This window comes from Delphinus delphis, chromosome 7 (assembly GCF_949987515.2).
Source record: "Delphinus delphis chromosome 7, mDelDel1.2, whole genome shotgun sequence".
Lineage (NCBI taxonomy): Eukaryota > Metazoa > Chordata > Mammalia > Artiodactyla > Delphinidae > Delphinus > Delphinus delphis.
The window spans coordinates 55,286,659-55,313,195 of record NC_082689.1 but is presented as its reverse complement, the minus strand read 5'-3'; the positions used below and the strand labels follow the sequence as shown (position 1 = coordinate 55,313,195).

Genomic DNA, 26,537 nt, shown 5'->3' with positions numbered 1-26,537 from the left:
ACCCTGCATACTTAAAAAAAGAAAGAAAGAAATACTGAATCATTTAAATGATCATGAAGGGGCCGTTCAGCTCTATATAAGTCCCTCTTACCCTCTAAAACTGAAATATGCAAACATGCCTTCCCCTAATTCTATTCCCCCAACATTCAGTGGGCAGACCTCGTTCTAGAGACAAGTAACAAAGGGTCCGAAAGCCCTGGGAAGTTTAACTTTATGCACCATTAGGGCACCATTTGCTCCCTTACCTTAAACTTGTCAACTTCAGCTTTTGAACATGTTGCATGATAAGATAGCACCTGGTTCAGAAAAAAAGGAAAAGAAACTTTAATAACGAGACATGATTCAATTTTCTGAAATTCTCCTGGCTTAAAAATAAATTTTGTTCATGTATATTGCCTTGACATAACAGTGAATGCTAATGCACGATGAGATATTTCCAGTAACAGTCTGTGACACAGATTGTCATCTGTGCAACTACAGTGGAATCTATTACAATGTGGAATGGAACAACAGCCCATGTTAAAGGCTAAGTATTTTATATCAGGATGTTTTTATAAGTAGTTATTTTGTAAAAGGGACATAATGTGGCTCAAGACCACAGTTCCCAAAGATGTGAATACTTGTCCTGTGAAATGCTTTGGAACACAAATAAATTAAAAGGTGGGGTGTGTGTGTGCGTGCACGTACGTATGTGCGCAAGTGTATGTGTGTTTGTGTGTGCATATGTGTGTGTACTGTGGCAAACACTGTAGCTTGCTGACTCAATTTCCATGTCTAGTCTATGTTCACTTGCCTGCTTTTGTTGTACAGGAAAGATTACATTGTTATGCCCAATCATCTGCAATGCTTTTTGTAAGAGGATTTTATTTCCCTGTCCTACTGACAGCCTGTTATAGGTCTAGAGTGGAAAGGGAAAGAGAAATGAGGCTGGCCAGGGACTGCCCTGCCCCAGACTTCTTGTTTTGTAGAACAAATAAACTCACATTTGCTTGAGTCAGTATTGGATGTTATAAGGTATATGTACACACTTACGCACGCACAAACGTAATGTATATATTATATATACGCTATCAGTCCCAGCCTTAATCTATACATATCTCAAACAAATAAATCTGAGAAAAGCTAATTCCCTCTTCAACTACCAACCTTAGAGAATCTCAGTGCATGTTTGGCCCTGAAAAGCGAAATAACACATTTTATTTTGTTAAACTCAGCATTTCCCAAATCTAGCCACAGAACTTCCTTTTAGGTGATATATTAATCTAGGAACATTCCAACCTGATAACCTACTGACCAAGGACTTTGAGAAACGCTGACCCAAGTTATGTACCATCCGTATGATAGAAGCAGAGCCACAGTGGAGGCAGTGTCTCACAGAGGTTAGAGCACAGCCTCTAGAGCCCGACTGGCAGGGCTCCACCGCTTCCCAGCTGTGGGAGTGTGGACCAGCACCTTCATAACTGAACAGATTTTGCTCTTTTGGTTCATAGTTTACTGTGGTAAACTTTAGTTTGGCTGCCATTAAAACTTCTTACTATTTACAAGTCTCTTTCTGTAGATTCAATCTTCAAAATTTATCTTTATTTACTTTACAGAAAAATTCCCCTGAAACTCAAAATCTCTGCCACTGGGTGTTGCGCGGCCAGGCTTTTAGTATTTAAGGCATATTACCCACTCCCTTTATTTAAATCAACTTTACTTACTTCCTTTATTATTATTTTTTAAATAATAAAAGCTATTAACTTCACTACATTGAAACTATTTGAATGAGTGAAGCAGACAATTATTACAGATTAAGAATTCTGTCCACTTAACATGTTCTTTTGTTTTGTTTGTCATTATTGAAGTGTAGTTCTTTGTATATTTTAGATACAAATCCTCTGTCAGATGTATGTTTTGAAAATGTTACCTCCCAGTCTGTAGCTTGTCTATTATTTTCTTTCTTTCTTTCTTTCTTTTTTTCGTTTAATTGTGAAAGGATTCCCACCATCTAGTTAATTTATACATCTATCACCTCACATACTTATCTTTTTTTTTGTGAGAGCATTTAAGTTCTACTCTCTTAGCAAATTTCAGTTATACAGTAGTGTCATCAACTAGTCACCATGTTGTGTATCAGATCTTCAAACCTTATATGTCTTATAGCTGAAAGTTTGTACCCTTTTATCAACCAATTTTTCTTTCTTTTTTTTTAAGCAGTTTTATTTTTATTTTTTGAAAATTTTTATTGAAGTATAGTTGATTTACAATGTTGTGTTAGTTTCAGGTGTACACAAAGTGAACCAGTTATACATATATCCCAGTTTTCTTTTAATGAACAAAAGTTTTCAATTTAGATCAAGTGTGAATTGTCAGTTTTTGTGTATTGTATTGTTTTTATGTGTCCTTTCTAAGAAATTTTGCCTATCCTAAAGTTGTATATCCATACTTTTTGCTATCTTTTACAAATTGTATAGTTTTATAGTTTTGTTTAGGTCTATGATACATCTGAAATTAAATTTGTGTATGATGTGAGATTAAGACTTTAATGAAATAAATGCCTTGGTTACTTTGTTATGATTCTTAAATTTTCCGGAGCCAAAACTTGGAGCCAACACCATTTTGGAGTTCATTCTGAGATCTTAAGCCTCTCTACCTGCCAATCTATTAAGTCTAATGACAAACTGATATCATAATGGAATAATCATAGTTCAGGCATACAAAATAGAGTTGGGCAGCCATTGAGGATCTGGTCTCAGATATTTCTCTGCACCACTGAGAACTTGAACTTTCTGTGAACTATACCAAACCTAAGGACAGCAGCCATTTTAAAAACAACATCTGCTAGCTGGTCTCAAGGTTGTTCCCCTTTGTAACTATGCAACCATTTTGGACCCCAACCAATTCTTGCTTAACAAGCACCCTTACTTCTTGCCAGTTCCAATTATAATTCTTGGTAAACAACTCATGTAACTAACTGTGGCTCCGCAGTTCTTGACTTTATAAGCTTTGTCCATTTTGTAGTCCAGTGGAACACAATTCAAGTGCTTCTTGAATCTGTGTCTCCCGGGCTGCAGTCCTAACAAACCCCCAGTAAATGCCTCTTTATTTCAATCAGGTCTCCGTTTCTGGAAGTTTGGTTAACAGTTCATAGGAATTTACTTATTCTATCTAATTTGACCAAGTTAACAATAAGTTCTACCCTTTGAGTCTTTCTGCGCTGAGAGTTCTCATTTACTTTTGTAAAACTCTGAGAACCAGTAAAGGGAGCGGGAGAATGACCTCACACAAGAATCTCACAGCCACTTTCTTCCGAAAAAGTACAGTCTCTTGTGGATGAGCAGGGAGGAATCATCAGCTAATAAGAGTACCTTGTTCCTGCAGGAGCAGGCCCTTTGGTAAACCGCAGTCTGGGAGGATGCAGCATTGTCCCCTCTAAGATTCCCTAGAAAGGCAACAAGCCAGCAAAGCTTGAGATTCCTCAAGACAAGGGGATTCTTGAGTCCTGCCACAGAATACTCTGATTTTTCTCCTTCCAAGCAGTTTCTGCTGTTTGGTCCTAAAGGGTTTCCTGGGATGCAGCAGGAAGATGGAGATGTTTCATTGCTCCAGTTACCCTCTGGATTTGCTCAACACACAGAGCACAGCAATGGGAACCCAGCAATATCTGTACCCCTTTAATATAAACCATCAATGTAGCTATCACACAATCCTGACTAGATAGAAGTACACAAAAGTGATCTTGCTTAGCTCCTAGCTTCTTATGGTAGTAAAGTCTCTGATCAAATGTGATCACCTCACTGTTTTTAACAAGCATCTACAAAGGTTGTGAGGACACACAGGACTTTTCCTCATCACCTGTGGTCAGTGATCACATCCCATTCACTCCTCAAACTGCATCAGTTTTGGTTGTGCCCCCATAATTTCATTGAAACAGCTTGTATAAAGGTTTTCAGTTTCTTGCTACCAAATCCAAATCTTGCTGGACAAATCTGCAAATGTCTTTTGCAGCAATATTGAGCACAGGTGATCACTCTTGCCTTTTTTGAAGAATCTCCTCTCGGGGCTTTCTTGACACCACACTATTTTGGTTTTCATCCTACTTTTCTGTCTGTTCTTTCTGTGTTCTTTGTTGGCCTGTCTCCTCTACTTTAACTCTAAATGTAGAAGTTTGTTGGGCTCAGTCTCTCCTTCAGTGATGTCATACACACTCACGGCTTTATACATCACCTATAGGTTGACAACTTCCATATTTAGCGCTAATTTCTCCTTGAGCTTCAAACTCACATATTGTGCTGCTTACATCACTAACTTCCTACTTGGTTGACTCACTGGCATCTCAAATTTAACACATCTAAACATGCCTGTTGATTTTCCCATCTGTAGTAGGCAGAATGATGCTCCTTGCCCCTTCATGATATCCACATCCCAATCCCTAGAACATGTGCATATATTTATGTTACATGGCAAGGGGGAATTAAGGTTTCCAATGGAATTAAGGTTGCTAATCAGCTAACCCTTAGATGGGAACATTATCTTGGATTATCTAGAGGAGCGTAATGTAATCACAAGCGTCCTTATAAGTCAAAGAGGAAAGCAGGAGAGTCAGACTCATAGTGATGTGATGTGAGAAATATTGAAACTCCACTGCTAACTCTAAAGATGGAAGGGAGCCACGAGCCCACAAACGCAGGTAGCCTCTAGAAACTGGAAGCACTATGAAGGCAAGGATCAGATATGGTTTTGGTCACCAGTGGGTATCCTGTCCCTAGGAGAATGCCTGATACTTAGTTGGCACTCAGTAAATATTTAATGAATCATGCAATAGAAAATAATCTTAAAAGAAAAGAATCTTTCTATTTCTTGTATGCTTCTCTGCTTCTATTATTAGTGGCCTTAATTTATGCTTTTTCCTCAACAAAAATCATAATATGTCTTAGAGCATAGACTGAACAGTGTAGGAAGGGTTGTAAGACTTAGCAAATAAAAATACAGGACCCCCAGTTAAATCTGAATTTCAGGCAAACCATTAATATTTGCACTATTTGGGACATACTTCTACTAAAAATATTATTTGTTGTTGATCCAAAGTTCAAATTTCACTGGGTGTCTTGTGTTTTTACCTGGCAGCCCTACTTCTCCAAATTAAGAAGGCTAGAAACAAGTATGGAACACTCTGCACCATGTTCCCAAATATTCATGTTCCTCACCCAACCCCAACCCCACAGCAATTCCCAGTGACTTTTTCTTCACAGCATTTTATCTGGCAATCTTACTGAATATCTTCAGTCTAGAATATTTTCAGCAATGCCAAATAACCTCATTAATCTAAAATCTGTGACAAATCTATGGATGCCATTGAAGGAAATATAACAAAAACAAATCCTGATTACTTATAGCATAACCAATATTCCAAAGAGAATCATTACTCTCTGTGTGTGTGTGTGTGTGTGTTTGTGTGTGTGTGTGTGTGTGTGTGTGTGTGAATGACCATATGGCACAGCTAATGACTAAAGATCAGGCAAATTTCTATGGTTGAGAATAAAATGACAAATTAAAGAATTTATTTTTTTAAACTACTATTGTTGTTAAGCCCTTTTGGATAAGTTAAAGCTTCCTCCATGATTCCAGACTACATTAATTTTATAAGAATTTCCTCATAGGTTGTTGGGTTATGAGAGTTTAGCCATAACACACACATTCACAAATTTTGTCTGACAGCTAAATAAAATCTGTATAACATTTACATTCAAAAGTAAACAGCTGACCCACAGAGCACTTGACAAACATTATACTTTCACAAGAAAATGTCTATCCCAGATAGATTTATCTTTTGTGTCTGTATTAATTTAGAAAATATTTTAAAGTAAAATCTAGTGGCTCAGTTTCACTAGATTTTACTTTAAAAGATTCTATTAAGAAATCTTTATAATTCCAAAAATAAATCACTATTTGCAAAACCCTACCAACTGCAATTACCTTTTGGATTGAACTTGCTCCTAGCAAAACAAAGAAACAGAGGCAAGAAAATGTAAAATAAAGCAATAATCAGACTCATGCACAACAGAGTGAAGAAGTCATGTTTTTGTGTCGAGTCTCCACAGCAGGAAAAGACCATTAACTACATTTCAAAAGAAAAACCATGAGCAGAGCTATGAAATAGGACCACTGTAGTAAGTAAGCCTTGCCCTCCACCACGTGCGGTTCAAGACCAGAGCCAAATGCTTGCCTTGCAATCCCAGGAACTGCCCCTAAGTAGCTGAGGGCAAATCTCTCACATCAGTAGTATTGAATGTTAATTTATTGTGAATCTAGGAAGCCATTTGCTCCTGTAATGAGAAATGGACCATTACAAATGCTGGCTGCCAGGAGCATAAACATAAAGAACCACTTAACAAGGAATAGGAACACAGACCTCGCTGAGGACCCAGACTGGCTGTCTCGGGTGGCATGAATATTTACTGATAAGTTTATGGCTCAGGTGGCAAAGTGACACTTGGTGGCACTTGGAAAGTAAACTGATAACAGAGTTAAGTTAAGGTGGTCTGAAGTAAAATTCAAATAATTTATATTGATGAGCTCCAAAGAAGTAAAGAAACTTAGCGATCAGCAGCAGGCCTCCGGCCAAGGATGGTGAGGAACCACAGCAATGAAAAGTCAATTTACCTGGGATGACATGATGGAAGTGCTAACTGAGTGAAGAAGCATTCTCCAGGATTTCTTAACAAGAGGATGGTAGGCTTCAAAGACACTGCAACTGAATGAATGCAGAGAAACTGAGAAATCATCAGTTTCTGCTGTCAAATATTTAAGAAACTGCCTGCTACTTAATGGAATGAAATGTTTCAAAAAGATAACTTCAAATAAGTGCATCTGCTGTGTGATCTGTTATCACACCCTTTGGATTATATCTGTCATAAAACATATTTTTAAAATTCTAAAAGTGACAAAACCTTTCTGAATTTAAGGTAGAATAAAAGATAACAGCGGAATCTGGGGTAATAAACAAAACAGTCAATTGTCAGGATGACTTTAAGGTCAGCTGCTTTTTAAATACTACGTGCAGGAAACAAGGGCCACACTTGTAGTTCATATCAACATATATTTCTGGTGTACCTACTATGTGTAAACCATTGTGATAGATATTTTGGTCTTCTTTTTCCCATATTGGCAAATACATTTTATTGGAGGCCTCAGTTTTATTTGATTGTTGGTAGTTGTATGAAGCACTGTGCTGAAAATGATTGTTGAGGCTTAAGGCGGAGCTCAGCAGGAAAGTACGCTGTGATTGATTAGTGATGTCTTCCATAGGCTTTGGGGAGGGAAGAGTGGTGGCACGTGTGCTATGTATTTGCAATCACTGAAAACATCAGAATATAAGAAATGACTCTCTGGATCAAACTCATTCAGACTCTATTGATGAAAAGTGATGCAAAATATATTTTGAGAAAATCATGGATGTCTAAATTTAAATGATTAGGGATACACCTAAAACATAGATGTACTTTTGACTGTCAATTTCATTTTGTATTAGGTAAAATTTCTACTGGCAATAAACCTATTAGCTCTGTAGCCAGCCAGTGGCCCTCTGTGATATAAGAAAGAGTGACCGACCTTCTCAGGTAAGAGGCTAAAAGTTCTCCATTTGACCAGTAGGACAAGCTGGTAGAAGGTATAAGAAAGTACAATTACAAGAAAGTACCAAGTTCTTACTGGGTCCATCTTCTTAGGTATTTAAAATAATTGTCTTGGTTTTGAAAAAACAGGTTTCCTGTTATATGGAAACAGGAAGAAAATAAAAGCATCTATTAAATTGTGTTTAGGGGGATATGAGTAAAAGGAGTTTTCCAAAGAGCTTCTTGTACTGAAATCTATCTTGACAACAGTGTCCCCATATTAAAAAGACTCTAGGGTAATATGAGACCTGCCCATCTTGCTTGGATTCTCTTTTAATTAATCTTCTTGACAGAACAGACATGCCATTTTTACATTTCATTCAAAGATACGGAGTCAACTTCTCCAGTGGTTTGAGAGAGGCCTCAACTTAGGATGAGAGACACATTCATTATTTTTTCACCCAAAGCGAAGATTTAATTTAATCATTCTATGTCACTACCAGATTAAAATGTTAATATTTATAATCACACTCCAAATTTCAATCTAATTTTGAAAAGTAAGCCCTAAAAATACTGTCATTATTATAAACGTTACCCATTAGCTAGAATATAATGACAACACTAGAATATAATTCTTTTGGTAGCTACCCAAACTATCTTTCACTCTTTGCTCATAAGTTGTTAAACATTGGTACTTGTGCACTTTCCAGAGGATAATGTTATCTTGTATTACATAAATCCTGAAAATTAACAGGTACTCTGAAACTACATCCAAATTATTATCCATGGCAGATCAAGAAGGCCACACAGTCTTTGACACTCTTCCCATAAGAAGTGGAGTCTACGTCCTTTCCCCTTGACTCTAGGTGGGGTTCATGACTGGTTCACTAGTAACATAATATGTAATAGTGATACTGTGCCAGCTGCACTGGGCCCAGGCCTTAAGAGACTGGAGGCTTCTATATCCCAGCCCTTGAAACATTCTCCCTCGTAGCTCTGAGCTGCTGTATATAAGGCCTGTTTACCCTGTGAGAAGTTCCAGCCACATGGAGATGCCTGAAGGATGAAATACGAAACACAAGGAGAGAGAGGCCAAGGAACACCACGAAGCCACACGTGTGAGTGACTGGAGAAGTCATCTCAAAATGCACTGTCCAGTTCCAACCACCCCAGCTGACCCATGTGGATCAGAGATGAACCACCTATCCCGGCCATTTTGGAATTCCTGACCCATAAGATCAGGAGCCTTTTGTGTATCTTAAGACACTAAATTGCAGGATAGTTGGTTAAGAAGCAATAAATAAAACAACATCAAACTTCAACAGGGCTTGCCCCCCTAGGCCATCCACAGATTTCTGCAATTCAGGTGTCAACTGAAGCTCATCTTTCAAAATCTAGGTAAATTGGTTTGAACCCTTAAAACTATAAAAGGCTGTGGAAATTCAAAGCCTTTTTCAAAATATCTGCAAATTACTGGCAGGTTTATATTCTTACCTTGACCTTCAAATTCTTATGTATTCTTGTACTGTATCTGCAATATAATCACCATACAAAAATGTGAAATTCAACTCTGCTTCCATTTCCACAAAAAGATCCACTCACATCAAGCGTTCAGCAGATCTTGAAGAAGATTTTTTTTTGTTCTTTCCTCCCTTCCTTCCTTCCTCCTTCCTTCTCTCCCTCCCTCCCTTTCTATCTTTCTCTCTTTCCTCTCTTTCTTTCTTCTCTTTTTTTCTCTCTTTCTCTTTCTTTCTTACTGGAAACAAATGACGATGTTTCATGATTTCCGATAAAATGTCAGCCTTGCCATTCTCAAAACATCTCTTGGTTCTTCCACCAATGGGGCATTTCACTGACCATTGACCTTATAACTTTTAGCCTCTCTTCATTTTTCTGGCTTCTCTCCAATATAACCTTCCTTTTTACTTTTTCTCCCCTATTCCTCCATTTCAAATGTAGAATAACACAATTATCTCCCTTTCTCATATAGAATGGTTTTCCACACCCTCTGGTTTCTGGAGGTGGTCAAAATCTATTCCTTCATATCTTTACTATCCCACGAGGGCTTGTCAAGGTTCTTCCCATAGAATTCCAGTGCCTAAGTTAGATAGTATGTCGCCCACCTTCTTACACTTTGGGAGTTCTCACATGTCTCTTAAGCTGTTCATTAGCTCAGTGGTTCTCAAACTTTAGCATGCATCAGAACACAGATGGCTGGGCCCTGCCTCCAGACTTCCTGGCTTAGTGTATCTGAGGTGGGACCTGAGAATTTACATTTCTAACAAGTTCCCGGGTGAGGCTGATGCTGCTGGTCTGGGGACCACACTGTGAGAAGCACTGTTCTAATTCCCATCCATGGATTCCAGGTTAAAGATGTCTGGGTTAGAGGGGAGGTTATCAGCTGGATGTTGGTATGAGCAGAGAGGAAAGAAACAAAGTTGTTTGGGTCTTCTCCCAAATACCAGTATGATTTGAATAGCTCTTTTTAAGAGGTTTAGAACTGTTTCCTTAGTTTTATTTTGCTAGTTACAGTTTTCATAACTATCTTTTCATTTCTGAATCACGTTGAAAATAGAGATGAAAAATGCTGTGAAATTAGTTTCAGTGCATATGTTTAGAACACTTTGGTTTATGAAAGCAATTTGGTAAAGATCCTGCTTAAAATCATGTCATCATGTAAGTCAACTCTCTGACACTTCTGAGCACAGATATCAGAATTCATCCCCTGAACTGCACTGGTTTGCAGAATGACCTCATTCTCTCCTTGTCTATAGGGGTCAGTCAGTAGGAGTCCTTGATTTTGCTTACATAGATTAACTGCTTTATGGATTATCTATAGCATTCTTAAGGCAGGCCATTTCCTTCCATTTAGTACTTTTGTTTTGTTAATTTTTCACCACTTGGTACACCAACATTAGGAAGCTGTATAGCTTGTTGGTTGAGTACAGGGGCTTTGGAGTTAGACCGCTTGAGGTCATAATCCTGGTCCACTAGCCCTGTAACTTTGGCTTAATTATCTAACCTGATAATTAAGTCTCAGATTCCCCATCAATAAAAGGCAGGAAATATCTGCATTTTCCACTCACATTTCACTGGCTGGAGCAAGTCCCATGGCTCCATTTAACTTCAAGGGAGTGGAAGGTATAACCCTACCATGGACTCAGCAGGGGCAGAATCAGAAATATTTTGTGATGAACTCTAAAGATTACCACAATGGTTTAGGCAGTCAAACAGCAAGTTGTGTTAGAACTGTTTTTGAAATCAGAGCAAATTAATCCAATATATGAACTCTAGTATATGGATTTTATGGTGTTTGTTCAACTTTTGCTTCTTTCCTGATTCTCTTCTGTATTTCAAAGAGTTGTAATTTGGTAGGCAGGCTCTCCAAATAAGTGGGATTATAGTATATCCTTATTAAATTCTCTATATTTAACAGATACAGTACATGTAGTGTATGGCCATTAAATACTGTTGATTTGACTAAACACACTTTGATACCTATTGAAGAAAATTATTATAAGTGAAGGATCATTATTGGGTTATTTCTGTTCCATAACTTTTAGAGCTGCTTAGTTACTAATTTCAATCACTTCAATGTCCTTAGGGTGAAGGAAACAGCCTATTTCTTTTCAAAAAGTTGCATGTGGCAATAATTCTTCTAATTTTTAAAAAGTTTTTAGTTGTCTCTCATAAAAGATCTCAGCCATTAACACTTAAATTTAAAAGGTTTTTTTGATTAATTCTTAGTGTTATTCATTATAACTCTATACCTATGCATATTGGACTATAATTTATAACTGTTTCAAAATAAATGTTCCTTTTTCACAGTTGCATTACTCTCTACACTATATGTTAAAGTGAGGCTGTTTTTCTTAATCATGTAGGTTATTAAGTATATTAATGTTTCACAAATGCTTTTCTAATGAACTCCTTGCTTACTTGTTTTTTTTATTTGTTAATAGCAACAGAGGAAAATATAGCATTCTTTTGAACTAACTGAGCAACTTCGATTAGTTATTTCTGTTTCTAAAACAACTATAATATATGCCAATGATTTTTTCAAATCTATAATTTAAATATCTGGAACCATTAGTGATCTGATTTCACTTACTGCCATACTTCCAAGTAGCCCATTATTGAATATTTATATATATTTATTTTTTGTACCTCTCCCCTCGTGGTTTTTGTATAATCAACAAGGCTACCACGGTTGATGCCTTGGGAGAGAGATACCTTGCTTATTTGCATTGATTATGCAGGAACACCATGGAGAACTTTATGTTTGAAGCAGCGTGGTTTTGCTGGGAGCTCCCCCTGGAGTAAAAGGAATAAGAAGGGACCGGACCTTGTTTGGGCCACTGTCAAACTGACTGGGGCCACAAGGGCAACCGGTTGCCATGGAGGAAAGGGAAGTCCAAAAGTAAGACTGAAAAAGGGCAACTTTTAACCTGCCTGGGCAAGGTTGGTGGCTACAGAGATCAGATTAGATTTGAGGGAGTAAGTCAGGGCATAGCATCCATGTGGTTGAGGTGTCCAGATTATGAATCATCCATTCAATCAAGAAATATGAATTGAGGACTTGCAAAACATTATCTGACATAAATGGTACCAATGTTTTCTTAGGTAGTCTCCCAAGGCAATATAAATGAAAACAAAAATAAACAAATAGGACCTAATCAAACTTATAAGCTTTTGTACAGCAAAGGAAACCATAAACAAAATGAAAAGACAATCTACAGACTGGGAGAAAATATTTGCAAATGATGCGACTGACAAGGGCTTAATTTTCAAAATATACAAACAGCTCATATAACTCAATAACAGAAAAACAAATAACCCAATCAAAAAATGGGCAGAAGACCTAAACAGACATTTCTCCAAAGAAGACATACAGATGGCCAATAGGCACATGAAAAGATGCTCATCATTGCCAATTATTAGAGAAATGTAAATCAAAACTACAATTAGGTACCACCTCACACCAGTCAGAATGGCCATCATTAAAAAGTCTACAAATAACAAATGCTGGAGAGGGTGTGGAGGAAAGGGAACCCTCCTACACTGTTGGTGGGAATGTAAATTGGTGCAGCCTCTGCGGAAAACAGTGTGGAGGTTCCTCAAAAAAACTAAAAATAGAGTTGCTATATGATACATCAATCTCACTCCTGGGCATATATCTAGAAAAAACTAAAATTCGAAGAGATATTGATTCATGCATCCCTATGTTCATAACAGCACTATTCACAATAGCCAAGACATGGAAACAACCTAAATGTCCATCAACAGATGAGTGGATAAAGAAGATGTGGTGTATACATATATACAATGGAATATTACTCAACCATAAAAAATAATGAAATAGTGCCATTTGTAGCAACATGGATGGACCTAGAGATTTTCATACTAAGTGAAGTAAGTCAGAAAGAGAAAGACAATTATCATATGATATCACTTATATGTGGAATCTAAAATATGACAAAAATGAAACTATCTATGAAAACAGAAAAAGACTCACAGACATAGATATACAGACTTGTGGTTGCCAAGGGGGATGAGGAGGTGGGGGAGGGATGGATTGGGAGTTTGGGATTAGCAGATGCAAACTACTTTACATAGAATGGATAAACAAAAAGGTCCTACTGTACAGTACAGGGAACTATATTCAATAGCCTGCAATAAAGCATAATGGAAAAGAATATGAAAAAGAATATATATATATATATAACTGAATCACTTTGCTGTACAGCAGAAATTAACACAACATTGTAAATCAACTATACCTCAATAAAATCAATTTTAAAAAATATCTATTGAGGACTTAATTGTGCCAACCACCGTGCACATGGTCCCTGTCTTAATGGAACTTCTGTTTTAGCAGTAGAGACATACACTAAACAGGCAAACATATGCATTGAAATAATGGCTACAAAGTCAACTAGCAAAATGCTGAAAGAGACAGTGGGGGTGGGCGGAATGTGGGGAGGTGGCAGGAAAGTGGGTTAGAGACTCCCTCTCTGAGATGGTATTTAAGCCAAACCCAGAAAATATAAAGGAGCTAGCCAGGACAAGGGCCAGAGGGAAGGTATTTTGGGTGGAAGGCAAAGTTGCTTGGAGGGCAAAGTGAGTGAGGCGGGGAGACCTGAGGAGGCAGGGCTGGGCAGAGGCCAGGCCATCCAGGGCCTTCTAGCCCAATAAAGGATTTTACTGTTGTCAACGGGATGACACTGAGGGATTTGGAGCAAGAGGCTGGCTGTGACCTGGGCAGCCCCTTATGCACTCCTCCTCAGTCACACCCCACTCCAGGCGTGACCACCACTCCCACTTTCGAGGTATTCTTTTCCTTGGTATATTACGTAGTTTTGCCTGTTCCTGCACTGAGAAAAGCAGATCCCCATTACATGTAGAACATGACCCTGTGGAGGATGGACTGGAGGTGGACAAGAGTGAACGGGGAGAGAGAACGGTGGCTGGGCCAGGATAGTGGAAGTGGAGACTGAGATATGTGGAGACAATGCACCAGGATCTGGAAAAAAGAGCCCCATCCAGGGAGAAAGGACCAGAACCATGGAAGTGCTTAGCCTTTGTCTTTGTCTTTGTGATGCTTAGACAACTGTATTGCTCGAGACCCTGGCCACCCAAGTCCCAGCCTGGGCCCCACGCAGTGAAGGGTTCAGCTCTGGCCATCTTGGGCTGTGGTCCACCTCCTTGGGGAGGGAAGTCCCTGGTTCCCAGGGGGACATGTCCACCCAGACTATGTTCCAGGTACCCCAGAATTTCCCCAGGCACCCCACAGGCCCCAGTCCACTGCCAGGACCTGCATGGGCTTCTACCCGATTTGGCCTCCTCTGGGTACACGTTTATGGGGCTGTGGACAGAGTCTGGAATGTGCAGACTGGGGGGTTCACATGTATGTACAAACCCAGCACAGTGCAGGGAGGGGATGGGTTGTAGAGAGAGGCAGGCAGCAGGTAGTTCCTGGGTGTGATTTACCATCTTTTGAAAGCAGCATCCCCTTTCTGCTCCCTGTGTTATAGCACTATCAAGCTACTCAGCATCCAGATACTGAGTGAGATACTGAGTGAAGGCCAGTTTCTTACTTAGTTGATTATAAACCTGGTTTCAAAGGCCAGTGTTTCACTACAGAAGCAGGCAGGCTCAGGCAGGGCTGCTCCTCGGAGGAACACTGTTCTCTCTCACTCTGTGGAGTAATCAACCTGCGCCTACTGACCCAGGCTCAGCATTTGCTTCTGTCAGGATGGAATTAAGGACTGTGATGCTGGAGCTCAACACAGACCCAGGCTATCACTCCTAGAATCTGTGCTGTAGAAGCAAAGGCATTACAGCAGAAAGGAACAGTCTCCTAACTGATAAATAAGGTAGTAACTTTCAGTGAAGCAAAAGAGAAGGAGGACAATACATTTCCAAGGTGCTTTATTCAACTTGAGCTTTTAAATCAACTGCCTTTTCTTCATTATTTGTCCCTTAACTGCTGTCATCACTGTCTCATGAACCAGAAGAGACCCTTTACTTTGGCTCTCTTCTCACTCGCATCACAGCTGGTCAAAGGCTCCAGTGGTAAATGCAGTCCTGCAATTGATAGGACATTCCCTAAAAGACACCTGGCTGCACAATCTGCAAACGTGGCTCCTTCAAACATACAGACCGAGCTTGAACCCTTTGGCTCTGCTTCTAGCTGTGCAATGCAAGCCACAAAACCTTTCTCAGCAAGTTTCTAAGACTTCCTGAGCCCTAGTTTGCTCACTTGAAAAATGGTAATGATACTGTCTACTCCATACTGTTTTGGTGAAGGTTAAATGAAATATACATATAACTTAATACAGTGCCTGACACTTGATAAATATTTAATATTTGTAGCATTTTAAAAAGTACCAAAGAATAACATGACAAAAGGAGAAGAAAAAATAAGAATGTAAATTAATGAAAGAAAAATGTTTAAACAAATAAGACAGAACAAGTTACCATGGGGACTACTGTAACTTACTCCAAACATCCTGTGTCCGGGAACTCTTGTCCAGGATCCCAAAGCACATTCCTGAGACCACGGTAGTGGTGGCAAATCATTTGAACGTGGATTTGATTTTGGAAAACCACCAAATATCACTTAACAGGAAATAAAATGAAAACATGGCCAACTTTTTGTTAAAAAACAAAGTATGACTATGAAGTACTGAGATGAATTTTCTCTCTATAGCTGCCAGAATGATCCCTCTAAAATGTCAAACTGATCATGTTCTTCTCCTGCTGAAACTCCTCCAATGATTCTCCACGGCCTTCACAATCAAGTCCAATTCCTTCCAGTAACGCAAGCATCTTGGTGATCTGGTCGTTGCTACCTCTCCAGCCTCAGGCCCTGCCTCTGCCCCTGGTGTGCCCTTCGCTCTGGCTGTACTGAGGCAGCCTAAACAGCAACTACCTCAGCCCTCCATGCTTCTGCTACAACCCTCCTGCCTGGAGTGTGCCCACTAGTTGTCTTTCAAAATTGTAGAGCTCCCTGACACCTGTCACTCAGAAGTTACCTTCTCTACAAAGCAGCAATGACTGAACTTTCTGATTTAGATGCCCCTCCTCCATGCTTCTCAACCTGGTACCCACCTCTCTCCTGGAACTCATCACCCTGTACGGCAACCATACTGTCACTTGTCTCTATCCTCCACTACACTGAAATTACTTGAAGTATTGTACCATGGCTTATGACATTTACATATTATCTGTCATGTTGTTTTGGTGAGACATTAAAAAGTACGAGGTATGAATGTATATACCTCAGGGTTAAGTGAGTTCTTGGCACATAATAGGTAATACATTCATTACAATAACAATTATTTCTTGCAAACCTCACAGTTTCCACTAAAGCGTTTCAGAGTTAATGATGATAGGAGTTAGTTAAATGATGACAGGATTATTAGAAGAAGTGCACAGACTCCTCAGATGACTATTTTTGCAGGGAAGCACCACTTGCTCATATCCATGTGTTCTTTGTTAAAGCTTACTGGATTCTGGTATAAAATGATATAAGATAAATGGGGGGGACCTTCAAGATGGCAGAGGAGTAAGACGTGAAGATCACCTTCCTCCCAACAAACACATCAAAAATACATCTACATGTGGAACAACTCCTACAGAACACCTACTGAATGCTGGCAGAAGACCTCAGACTTCCCAAAAGAACAGAGGCCAGAGGGTGACCTACATGCAGTAGCAGGGCAAAATCCAAAGCTGAACCCCAGGAGCAGTGAGAACAAAGAAGAGAAAGGAAAATTTCTCCCAGCAGCCTCAGGAGCAGTGGATTAAAGGTCCACAATCAACTTGATGTACCCTGCATCTCTGGAATACCTGAAGAGACAACGAATCATCCTCAAATTGAGGCGGTGGACTTTGGGAGCAACTGTAGATATAGGGTTTGCTTTCTGCATCTAATTTGTTTCTGGTTTTATGTCTATCGTAGTTTAGTATTTACAGCTTGTTATCATTGGTAGATTTGTTTATTGATTTGGTTGCTTTCTTCCCTTTATATATATATATATATATATATTTATTTATTCTTTCTTTTTCTCTTTTTGTGAGTGTGTATGTGTATGCTTCTTTGTGTGAGTTTGTCTGTATAGCTTTGCTGTTACCATTTGTCCTAGGGTTCTGTCTGTCCATTTTTTTTTTTTTCACTATAGTTTTTAGTGCTTGTTACCATTACTGGATTTGTTTACTGGTTTGGTTGCCCTCTTCTGTTTTTCTTTTTTTTAATTACTTTTTTTATTTTTAATAAATTTTTTTAAAGTTTTTATTTTAATAATTTTATTTATTTATTTTTCTTTCTTTCTTTCTTTACTTTTCTCCCTTTTCTTCTGAGCCATGTGGCTGACAGCGTCTTGGTTCTCCGGCTGGGTGTCAGGCCTGAGACTCTGAGGTGGGAGAGCCAATTTCAGGACATTGGTCCACCAAATACCTCCCAGCTCCATGTAATATTAAATGGCAAGAGCTCTCCCAGAGATCTCCATCTCAACGCTAAGACCCAGCTCCACTCAACGACCAGCAAGCAACAGTGCTGGACATCCTATGCCAAACAACTGGCAACACAGGAACACAACCCCACCTATTAGCAGAGAGGCTGCCTAAAATCATAATGAGTTCACAGACATCCCAAAACACACCACTGGACACAGTCCTGCCCACTAGAAAGAGAGACCCAGCCTCATCCACAAAAACACAGGCACCAGTCCCCTCTACTAGGAAGCCTACACAACTCACTGAACCAACCTTACCCACTGGGAGCAGACACCAAAAACAACAGGAAGTATGAACCGGCAGCTTGCAAAAAGGAGACCCCGAACACAGTAAGTTAAGCAAAATGAGAAGACAGAGAAATATGCAGCACATGAAGGAGCAAGGTAAAAACCCACCAGACCAAACAAATGAAGGGGAAATAGGCAGTCTACCTGAAAAAGAATTCAGAGTAATAATAGAAAAGATGATCCAAATTCTTGGAAATAGAATGGAGAAAATACAAGAAACATTTCAGAAGGACCTAGAAGAACTAAAGAGCAAACAAACAGTGATGAACAACAAAATAAATGAAATAAAAAATTCTCTAGAAGGAATCAATAGCAGAATAACTGAGGCAGAAGAACAGATAAGTGATCTGGAAGATAAAATAGCGGAAATAACTACCACAGAGCAGAATAAAGAAAAAAGAATGAAAAGAATTGAGGACAGTCTCAGAGACCTCTGTGATAACATTAAATACACGAACATTCAAATTACAGAGGTCCCAGAAGAAGAAGAGAAAAAAAAGGGGACTGAGAAAATATTTGAAGAGATTATAGAAGAAAATTTCCTGATTATGGAAAAGGAAATAGTCAGTCAACCCCAGGAAGCACAGGGAGTCCCATACAGGATAAATCCTAGGAGAAGACACATACTAATCAAACTATCAAAAATTAAATACGAAGAAAAAATATTAAAAGCAGCAAGGGAAAAACAACAAATAACATACAAGGGAATCCCCATAAGGTTAACAGCTGATCTTTCAGCAGAAACTCTGCAAGCCAGAAGGGTGTGGCCGGACATATTTAAGTGATGAAAGGGAAAAACCTACAACCAAGATTATTCTACCCAGCAAGGATATCATTCAGATTCGACGGAGATATTAAAACCTTTCCAGACAAGCAAAAGCTAAGAGAATTCAGCACCACCAAACCAGCTTTACAACAAATGCTAAAGGAATTTCTCTAGGCAGGAAACACAAGAGAAGGAAAAGACTTACAATAACAAACCCAAAACAATTAAGAAAATGATAGGGCTTCCCTGGTGGCGAAGTGGTTGAGAGTCCGCCTGCCGATGCAGGGGACACAGGTTCATGCCCTGTTCCGGGAAGATCCCACGTGCCGCGGAGCGGCTGGGCCCATGAGCCATGGCCGCTGAGCCTGTGTGTCTGGAGCCTGTGCTCCACAACGGGAGAGGCCACAGCAGTGAGAGGCCCGTGTACCGCAAAAAAAAAAAAAAGATAATAGGAACATACATATCAATAATTACCTCAAATGTAAATAGATTAAATGCTACAACTAAAAGACATAGACTGGCTGAATGGATACAAAAACAAGACCTGTATATATGCTGTCCACAAGAGACCCACTTCAGACCTAGGGACACATACAGACTGAAAGTGAGGGGATGGAAAAAGATATTCCATGTAAATGGATATCAAAGGAAAGCTGGAGTAGCAAGTCTCATATCAGACAATATAGACTTTAAAATTAAGTACTATAACAAGAGACAAAGAAAGACACTACATAATGATCAAAGGATCAATCCAAGAGGAAGATATAACAATTATCAATATATATGCACCCAACATAGGAACACCTCAATACATAAGGCAAATGCTAACAGCCATAAAATGGGAAATCGACAGTAACACAATCATAGTAGTGGACTTTAACACCCCACTTTCACCAATGGACAGATCATCCAAAATGAAAATAAATAAGGAAACACAAGCTTTAAATGATATATTAAATAAGATGGACTTAATTGATATTTATAGGACATTCGATCCAAAAACAACAGAATACACTTTCTTCTCAAGTGCTCATGGAACATTCTCCAGGATACATCATATCTTGGGTGAGAGATACATTATATCTTGGGTGACAAATTAAGCCTTGGTAAATTTAAGAAAATTGAAATCATATCAACTGTCATTTCCAACCTCAACCCTATGAGCCGAGATATCAATTACAGGGAAAAATCTGTAAAAAATACAAATACATGAAGGCTAAACAACTACTAAAGAACCAAGAGATCACTTAAGAAATCCAAGAGGAAATCAAAAAATACCTAGAAACAAATGACAATGAAAACACAATGACCCAAAATCTATGGGATGCAGCAAAAGCAGTTCTAAGAGGGAAGTTTATAGCAATACAATCCTACTTCAAGAAACAAGAAACATCTCAAATAAACAACCTAACCTTACACCTAAAGCAGTTAGAAAAAGAACAAAAAACCCCAAAGCTAGCAGAAGGAAAGAAATCATAAAGACCAGATGAGAAATAAATGAAAAAAAAATGAAGGAAATGATAGCAAAATCAATAAAACTGGGCTTCCCTGGTGGCACAGTGGTTGAGAGTCTGCCTGCTGATGCAGGGGACACGGGTTTGTGCCCCGGTCTGGGAAGATCCCACATGCCACAGAGCGGCTGGCCCCGTCAGCCATTGCCGCTGAGCCTCTGTGTCCGGAGCCTGTGCTCCGCAACGGGAGAGGCCACAACAGTGAGAGGCCCACATACCGCAAAAAAATAAATAAATAAAAATAAAAAATAAATAAAACTAAAACCTGGCTCTTTGAGAAGATAAACAAAATTGATAAATAAAATTGACCATTAGCTAGACTCATCAAGAAAAAAAGGGAGACGATTAAATCAATAGAATTAGATATGAAAAAGGAGAAGTAACAACTGACACTGCAGAAATCCAAAGGATCATGAGAGATTACTACAAGCAACTCTATGCCAATAAAATGGACAACCTGGAAGAAATGGACAAATTCTCAGAAATGCACAACCTTCCGAGACTGAATCAGGAAGAAATAGAAAATATGAACAGACCAATCACAAGCACTGAAATTGAAACTGTGATTAAAAATCTTCCAGCAAACAGAAGCCCAGGACCAGATGGCTCCACAGGTGAAATCTATCAAACATTTAGAGAAGAGCTAACACCTATCCTTCTCAAACTCTTCCAAACTGTAGCAGAGGGAGGAACACTCCCAACTTATTTTACGAGGCCACCACCACACTGATACCAAAACCAGACAAAGATGTCACAAAGAAAGAAGACTACAGGCCAATATCACTGATGAACATAGATGAAAAAATCCTCAACAAAATACTAGCAAACAGAATCCAACAGCACATTAAAAAGATCATACACCATGATCAAGTGAGGTTTACCCCAGGAATGCAAGGATTCTTCAATATATGCAAATCAATCAATGTGATACATCATATTAACAAACTGAAGGATAAAAACCATATGATAATCTCAATAGATGCAGAAAAAGCTTTCGACAAAATTCAACCCCCATTTATGATAAAAACCCTCCAGAAAGCAGGCATAGAGGGAACTTACCTTAACATAACTTACCTTAACATAACAGCCATATATGACAAACCCACAGCCAGCATCATTATCAATGGTGAAAAACTGAAACCATTTCCACTAAGATCAGGAACATGACAAGGTTGCCTACTCTCACCACTATTATTCAACATAGTTTTGGAAGTTTTAGCCACAGCAATCAGAGAAGAAAAAGAAATTAAAGGAATCCAAATTGGAAAAGAAGAAGTAATAAAACTGTCACTGTTTGCAGATGACATGTTACTATACATAGAGAATCCTAAAGATGCTACCAGAAAACTACTAGAGCCAATCAATGAATTTAGTAAAGTAGCAGGATACAAAATTAATGCACAGAAATCTGTTGCATTCCTACACACTAATGATGAAAAATCTGAAAGAAAAATTAAGGAAACACTCCCATTTACCACTGCAACAAAAAGAATAAAATACCTAGGAATAAACCTACCTAAGGAGACAAAAGACCTATATGCAGAAAACTATAAGACGCTGGTAAAAGAAATTAAAGATGATACAAACAGATGGAGAGATATACGATGTTCTTGGATTTGAGGGATCAACATTGTGAAAATGACTATACTACCCAAAGCAATCTACAGATTCAATGCAATCCCTATCAAACCACCAATGGCATTTTTCACAGGACTAGAACAAAAAATTTCACAATATGTATGGAAACACAAAAGACCCTGAATAGCCAAAGCAATCTTAAGAAAAATGGAGCTGGAGGAATCAGGCTCCCTGACTTCAGACTTTACTACAAAGCTACAGTAACCAAGACATGGTGCTGGCACAAAAACAGAAGTATAGATCAATAGAACAGGAAAGAAAGCCTAGAGATAAACCCACGCACATATGGTCACCTTATCTTTGATAAAGGGGGTAAGACTATACAATGGAGAAAGACAGCCTCTTCAATAAGTGGTGCTTGGGAAACTGGACAGCTACATGTAAAAGAATGAAATTAGAACACTCCCTACACAAAAATGAACTCAAAATGGATTAAAGATCTAAATGTAAAGCCAGACACTAAAAACTCGTAGAGGAAAACACAGGCAGAATACTCTATGACATAAATCACAGCAAGATCCTTTTGACCCACCTCCTAGAGAAATGGAAATAAAAACAAAAATAAACAAATGGGACCTAATGAAGCTTAAAAGCTTTTGCACAGGAAAGGAAACCATAAACAAGACAAAAAGACAACCCTCAGAATAGGAGAAAGTATTTGCAAACGAAGCAACTGACAAAGGATTAATCCCCCAAATATAGAAGCAGCTCATGCAGCTCAATATCAAAAATCAAACAACCCAATCCAAAAATGGGCAGAAGACCTAAATAGACATTTCTCCAAAGAAGATATACAGACTGCCAACAAACACATGAAAGGATGCTCAACAACACCAATCATTAGAGAAATGCAAATCAAAACTACAATGAGGTATCACCTCACACCAGGCAGAATGGCCATCATCAAAAAATCTACAAACAATAAATGCTGGAGAGGGTGTGGACAAAAGGGAACCCTCTTACACTGTTGGTGGGAATGTAAATTGATACAGCCACTACGGAGAACAGTATGGAGGTTCCTTAAAAAACTAAAAACAGAACTACCATACGACCCAGCAATCCCACTACTGGGCATATGCCCTGAGAAAACCATAATTCAAAAAGAGTCATGTACCAAAATATTCATTGCAGCTCTATTTACTATAGCCAGGACATGGAAGCAACCTAAGTGTCCATCGACAGATGAATGGATAAAGAAGATGTGGCACATATATACAATGGAATATTACTCAGCCATAAAAAGAAACGAAATTGAGTTATTTGTAGTGAGGTGGATGGACCTAGAGACTGTCATACAGAGTGAAGTAAGTCAGAAAGGGAAAAATACCGTATGCTAACACATATATATGGAATCTAAAAAAAAAAAAAAGTTTCTGAAGAACCTAGGGGCAGGACAGGAATAAAGACAGATGTAGAGAATGGACTTGAGGACATGGGCAGGAGGAAGGGTAAGCTGGGACGAAGTGAGAGAGCAGCATGGACATATATACACTACCAAATGTAAAACAGATAGCTAGTAGGAAGCCGCCGCATAGCACAGAGAGATGAGTTTGGTGCTTTGTGTCCACCTAGAGGGGTGGGATATGGAGGGTGGGAGGGAAATGCAAGAGGGAGGAAATATGGGGTTATATGTATAGCTGATTCATTTTGTTATACAGCAGAAACTAACACACCATTTTGAAGCAATTATACTCCAATAAAGATGTTAAAAAAATGATATATGATAAAGTAGTAGTTTATTTATTATCCAAAGTATAAAATATATATCCTTGAGTCCATACTAAGATAAATAACTAATTGAATAAATATTCAACCAACCAGTAAGTTGGTAGAAGAGAAATACCCTGTATAAAGAATTCTAGATAATGTACGTGGCTATTTCTTTCCTCAAGGAGGTCAAGCATAACTCCCTACTCCTTAGGTGTGCTTAGGGACTTCCTTCCAAGATTTCAGTATGGAAAGGTGGGGAAGAGGAGAGTAACTCCACAGTAGGGAGACCTGAGAAACACTACCCCAGTCAGGTGATCAAGGTCAACATCAACAGTGATATGTCATGTTGAAAGTATGTGCCCTTGACATGATGTAATGAAAATGTCACCTTACCTCTGTGGTTTTCCTCCTCCAGAGCCATAACCTCAGTTTAGTCATGAGAAAAACATCAGAGAAATACCAATAGAAATTCTCACAAAATACCTGATCAGTATTCCTCAAAATTATCAAGGTCATCAAAAAAAAGAAAGCCTGAAACGCTGTTAGCCAAGAGGAGCCTGAGAAGACATGGTGACTAAATGTAACTGGGTTTTCTGGATGGGATCCTAGAACAGAAAAAGGATATTAGGTACCTAAGGAAATGTGAGGAAAATAGAGACTTTAGTTAATAATAATGTAGCAATATCAGTTCGCTAATTATAAAATGTACCATACTAATGTAAGATGTTAATAATTGGGGAAACTTGGTATAACATATATGGAAACTCTCTGTATTATCTTTCCAGTTTTTTCTGTAAATCTAAAACTGTTCTAAAAACAGAGTTTATTTTTTAAAATGTTATCTGGCTGATAATCCATGTAGGGTCTCCCACTTTGCACAAAATACCTAAATGGAAACCCAGAAATCATCACTAAAACTGATAACCCACTGCTAGATTCTGGGAAGAATTTTCCCCATTTATAAGGCAGGTGCAGCTAAACTGAGGAAAATGACAGGCAGCGTAACCATGTTTCACCCCTGAAATAAAGCATTCCCCCGGCCTGAAAGAAGATGGGATGGGAGAGCATTGCTCCTTTCTCTCCTGTCAGGGCTCTTACTCAGAGACCCAGGATCTGCACTAAGCAGAAAATTAATCAGTTGACCTATTGAATGACAGCTGTTTTTGAAGGATTAGCCTTCATCTTGGGGGACAGAGTGACTGCAAATAAAACACTGTATGATGGGGGGATATTATAAGCAACAATTATTATTGACATTTTATGAGCACTGTGTTAAAGGTTTAACTTGCATTATTTCCTTTAATCGTCTTAACAATCCCACAAGGTTGGAAAGTGAGAAAAACGAAGCACAGAGAAGTTAAGTGACTTGCCAAGAAATATACAGAAAGTGGCAGAGCTAGAATTAAAATCCTAACAGTCTAATTTTAAAGCCCACACTTTTCTTTTTTTTTTTTAAATTAATTAATTAATTAATTTTTGCTGTGTCGGGTCTTCGTTTCTGTGCGAGGGCTTTCTCTAGTTGTGGCAAGTGGGGGCCACTCCTCATCACAGTGCGCGGGTCTCTCACTATCGTGGCCTCTCTTGTTGCGGAGCACAGGCTCCAGACGCGCAGGCTCAGTAGTTGTGGCTCACGGGCCCAATTGCTCTGCGGCATGTGGGATACTCCCAGACCAGGGCTCGAACCCGTGTCCCCTGTATTAGCAGGCAGATTCTCAACCACTGCACCACCAGGGAAGCCCAAAAGCCCACACTTTTAACCCTTCTACTGTACTTCATAAAAAACCCTACCAGTAGTGTATACTGAGGGTTGAGATTCTTATTGTACTTTAATTGTGATCTTTATTTGTACTTTACTGTACTGGATTCATTCAACAAATATTTTTTGCATGTCTACTATGTGCCAGGTCCTGTGCTGGCACTGGACACACAAAGGTGAACCAGACATACAGACACATCCCTATACACAAGAGATCCAGAGTTCACTGGATTAAAGGGAGAATACACCATTTCAGCCTGGCAGAACCACACTAGATCTGTGCCTACATACTGGGTACTGACTCAACATGGAACTAAGTACATCAGCTTGCCCCCTTTTTGTGTATCTAATAAACAGGATTCTATAGTATGGAAGTGGACAGTGAGAGAGGCTCAAGGCCAATCACAAAGCCTTGCCAGTTGGTAAACACTGAAATCAAGAGAAAGCGCATCATCATGAAAACTCAGATAATCACTTCATGCAAGTGTTGTTACCTTTCAGCAATCTTATGCTTAGTGTCTTCAACAAGATACAAGAAGAAAGAGCCTCATTGAAACTACAGCAGAAAAACATATAGGTAAAATATGTTGGGACAAAATTTAAAATACAAACAAAAGAATGAGACAACAAAGCTCAGCTGTTACTTTCTCAGGGAGGGCTCTCTGGGACATACAACAGTAGCCCCCTATTTCTAGTCACTATGAAAACATCCTGCTTTGTTTTCTGTATGACACAACATCATGGATTTATCTTGCTAATCTATTTGTTTACTTATCTACTGCCTGTCTTTTCACACTAGAATAGAAGGTCAATAAGAATATGAAAATTATTTGTTTACTACTGAATCGTCAGTACCTAGAACAGCATCTATCACAAAGCAGAAGCTGAACAAATATTTATTCAGTGATTGAATACACAGGCAACAACGTGCAAATGGAGATGGGTGTAACAAATGGAAAAATTTCAAGGGAACCCAAATTATGACAGCAGAATTTAAACCCACATTGGAGTTAATAAAGATTTTTTTAAAGTGTAAGAGCTCAGGATCAACAAATGAATGGAAAAGAATGGACAGGCTAGAAGTGAACTGACACTTATAGTCATTTGTTTTTCAACAAAGGTGCCAAAGTGATTCAGGGGAGGAAGAAGAACTTTTCAATAAATGGTACAGATTTTTTAAAATGAACCTCAACTGCTACTGTCTACAAAAATTATTGAGATAAATCATATATCTAAATGTAAAAGCTAAAACCA

The 26,537-nt window shown here is 38.8% G+C and overlaps 1 protein-coding gene across 1 annotated transcript in view; it reads right to left on the bottom strand.

Annotated features, from left to right (window-relative positions):
* The window catches only part of PDE11A (phosphodiesterase 11A), a 414,214-nt gene that overhangs the window by 139,315 nt on the left and 248,362 nt on the right, over nt 1-26,537 (bottom strand). The window contains exon 10 of the mRNA XM_060016528.1: nt 246-296. Within this exon, the coding sequence (XP_059872511.1) occupies nt 246-296 (51 nt within the window). The remainder of the gene's footprint in view (nt 1-245; nt 297-26,537) is intronic.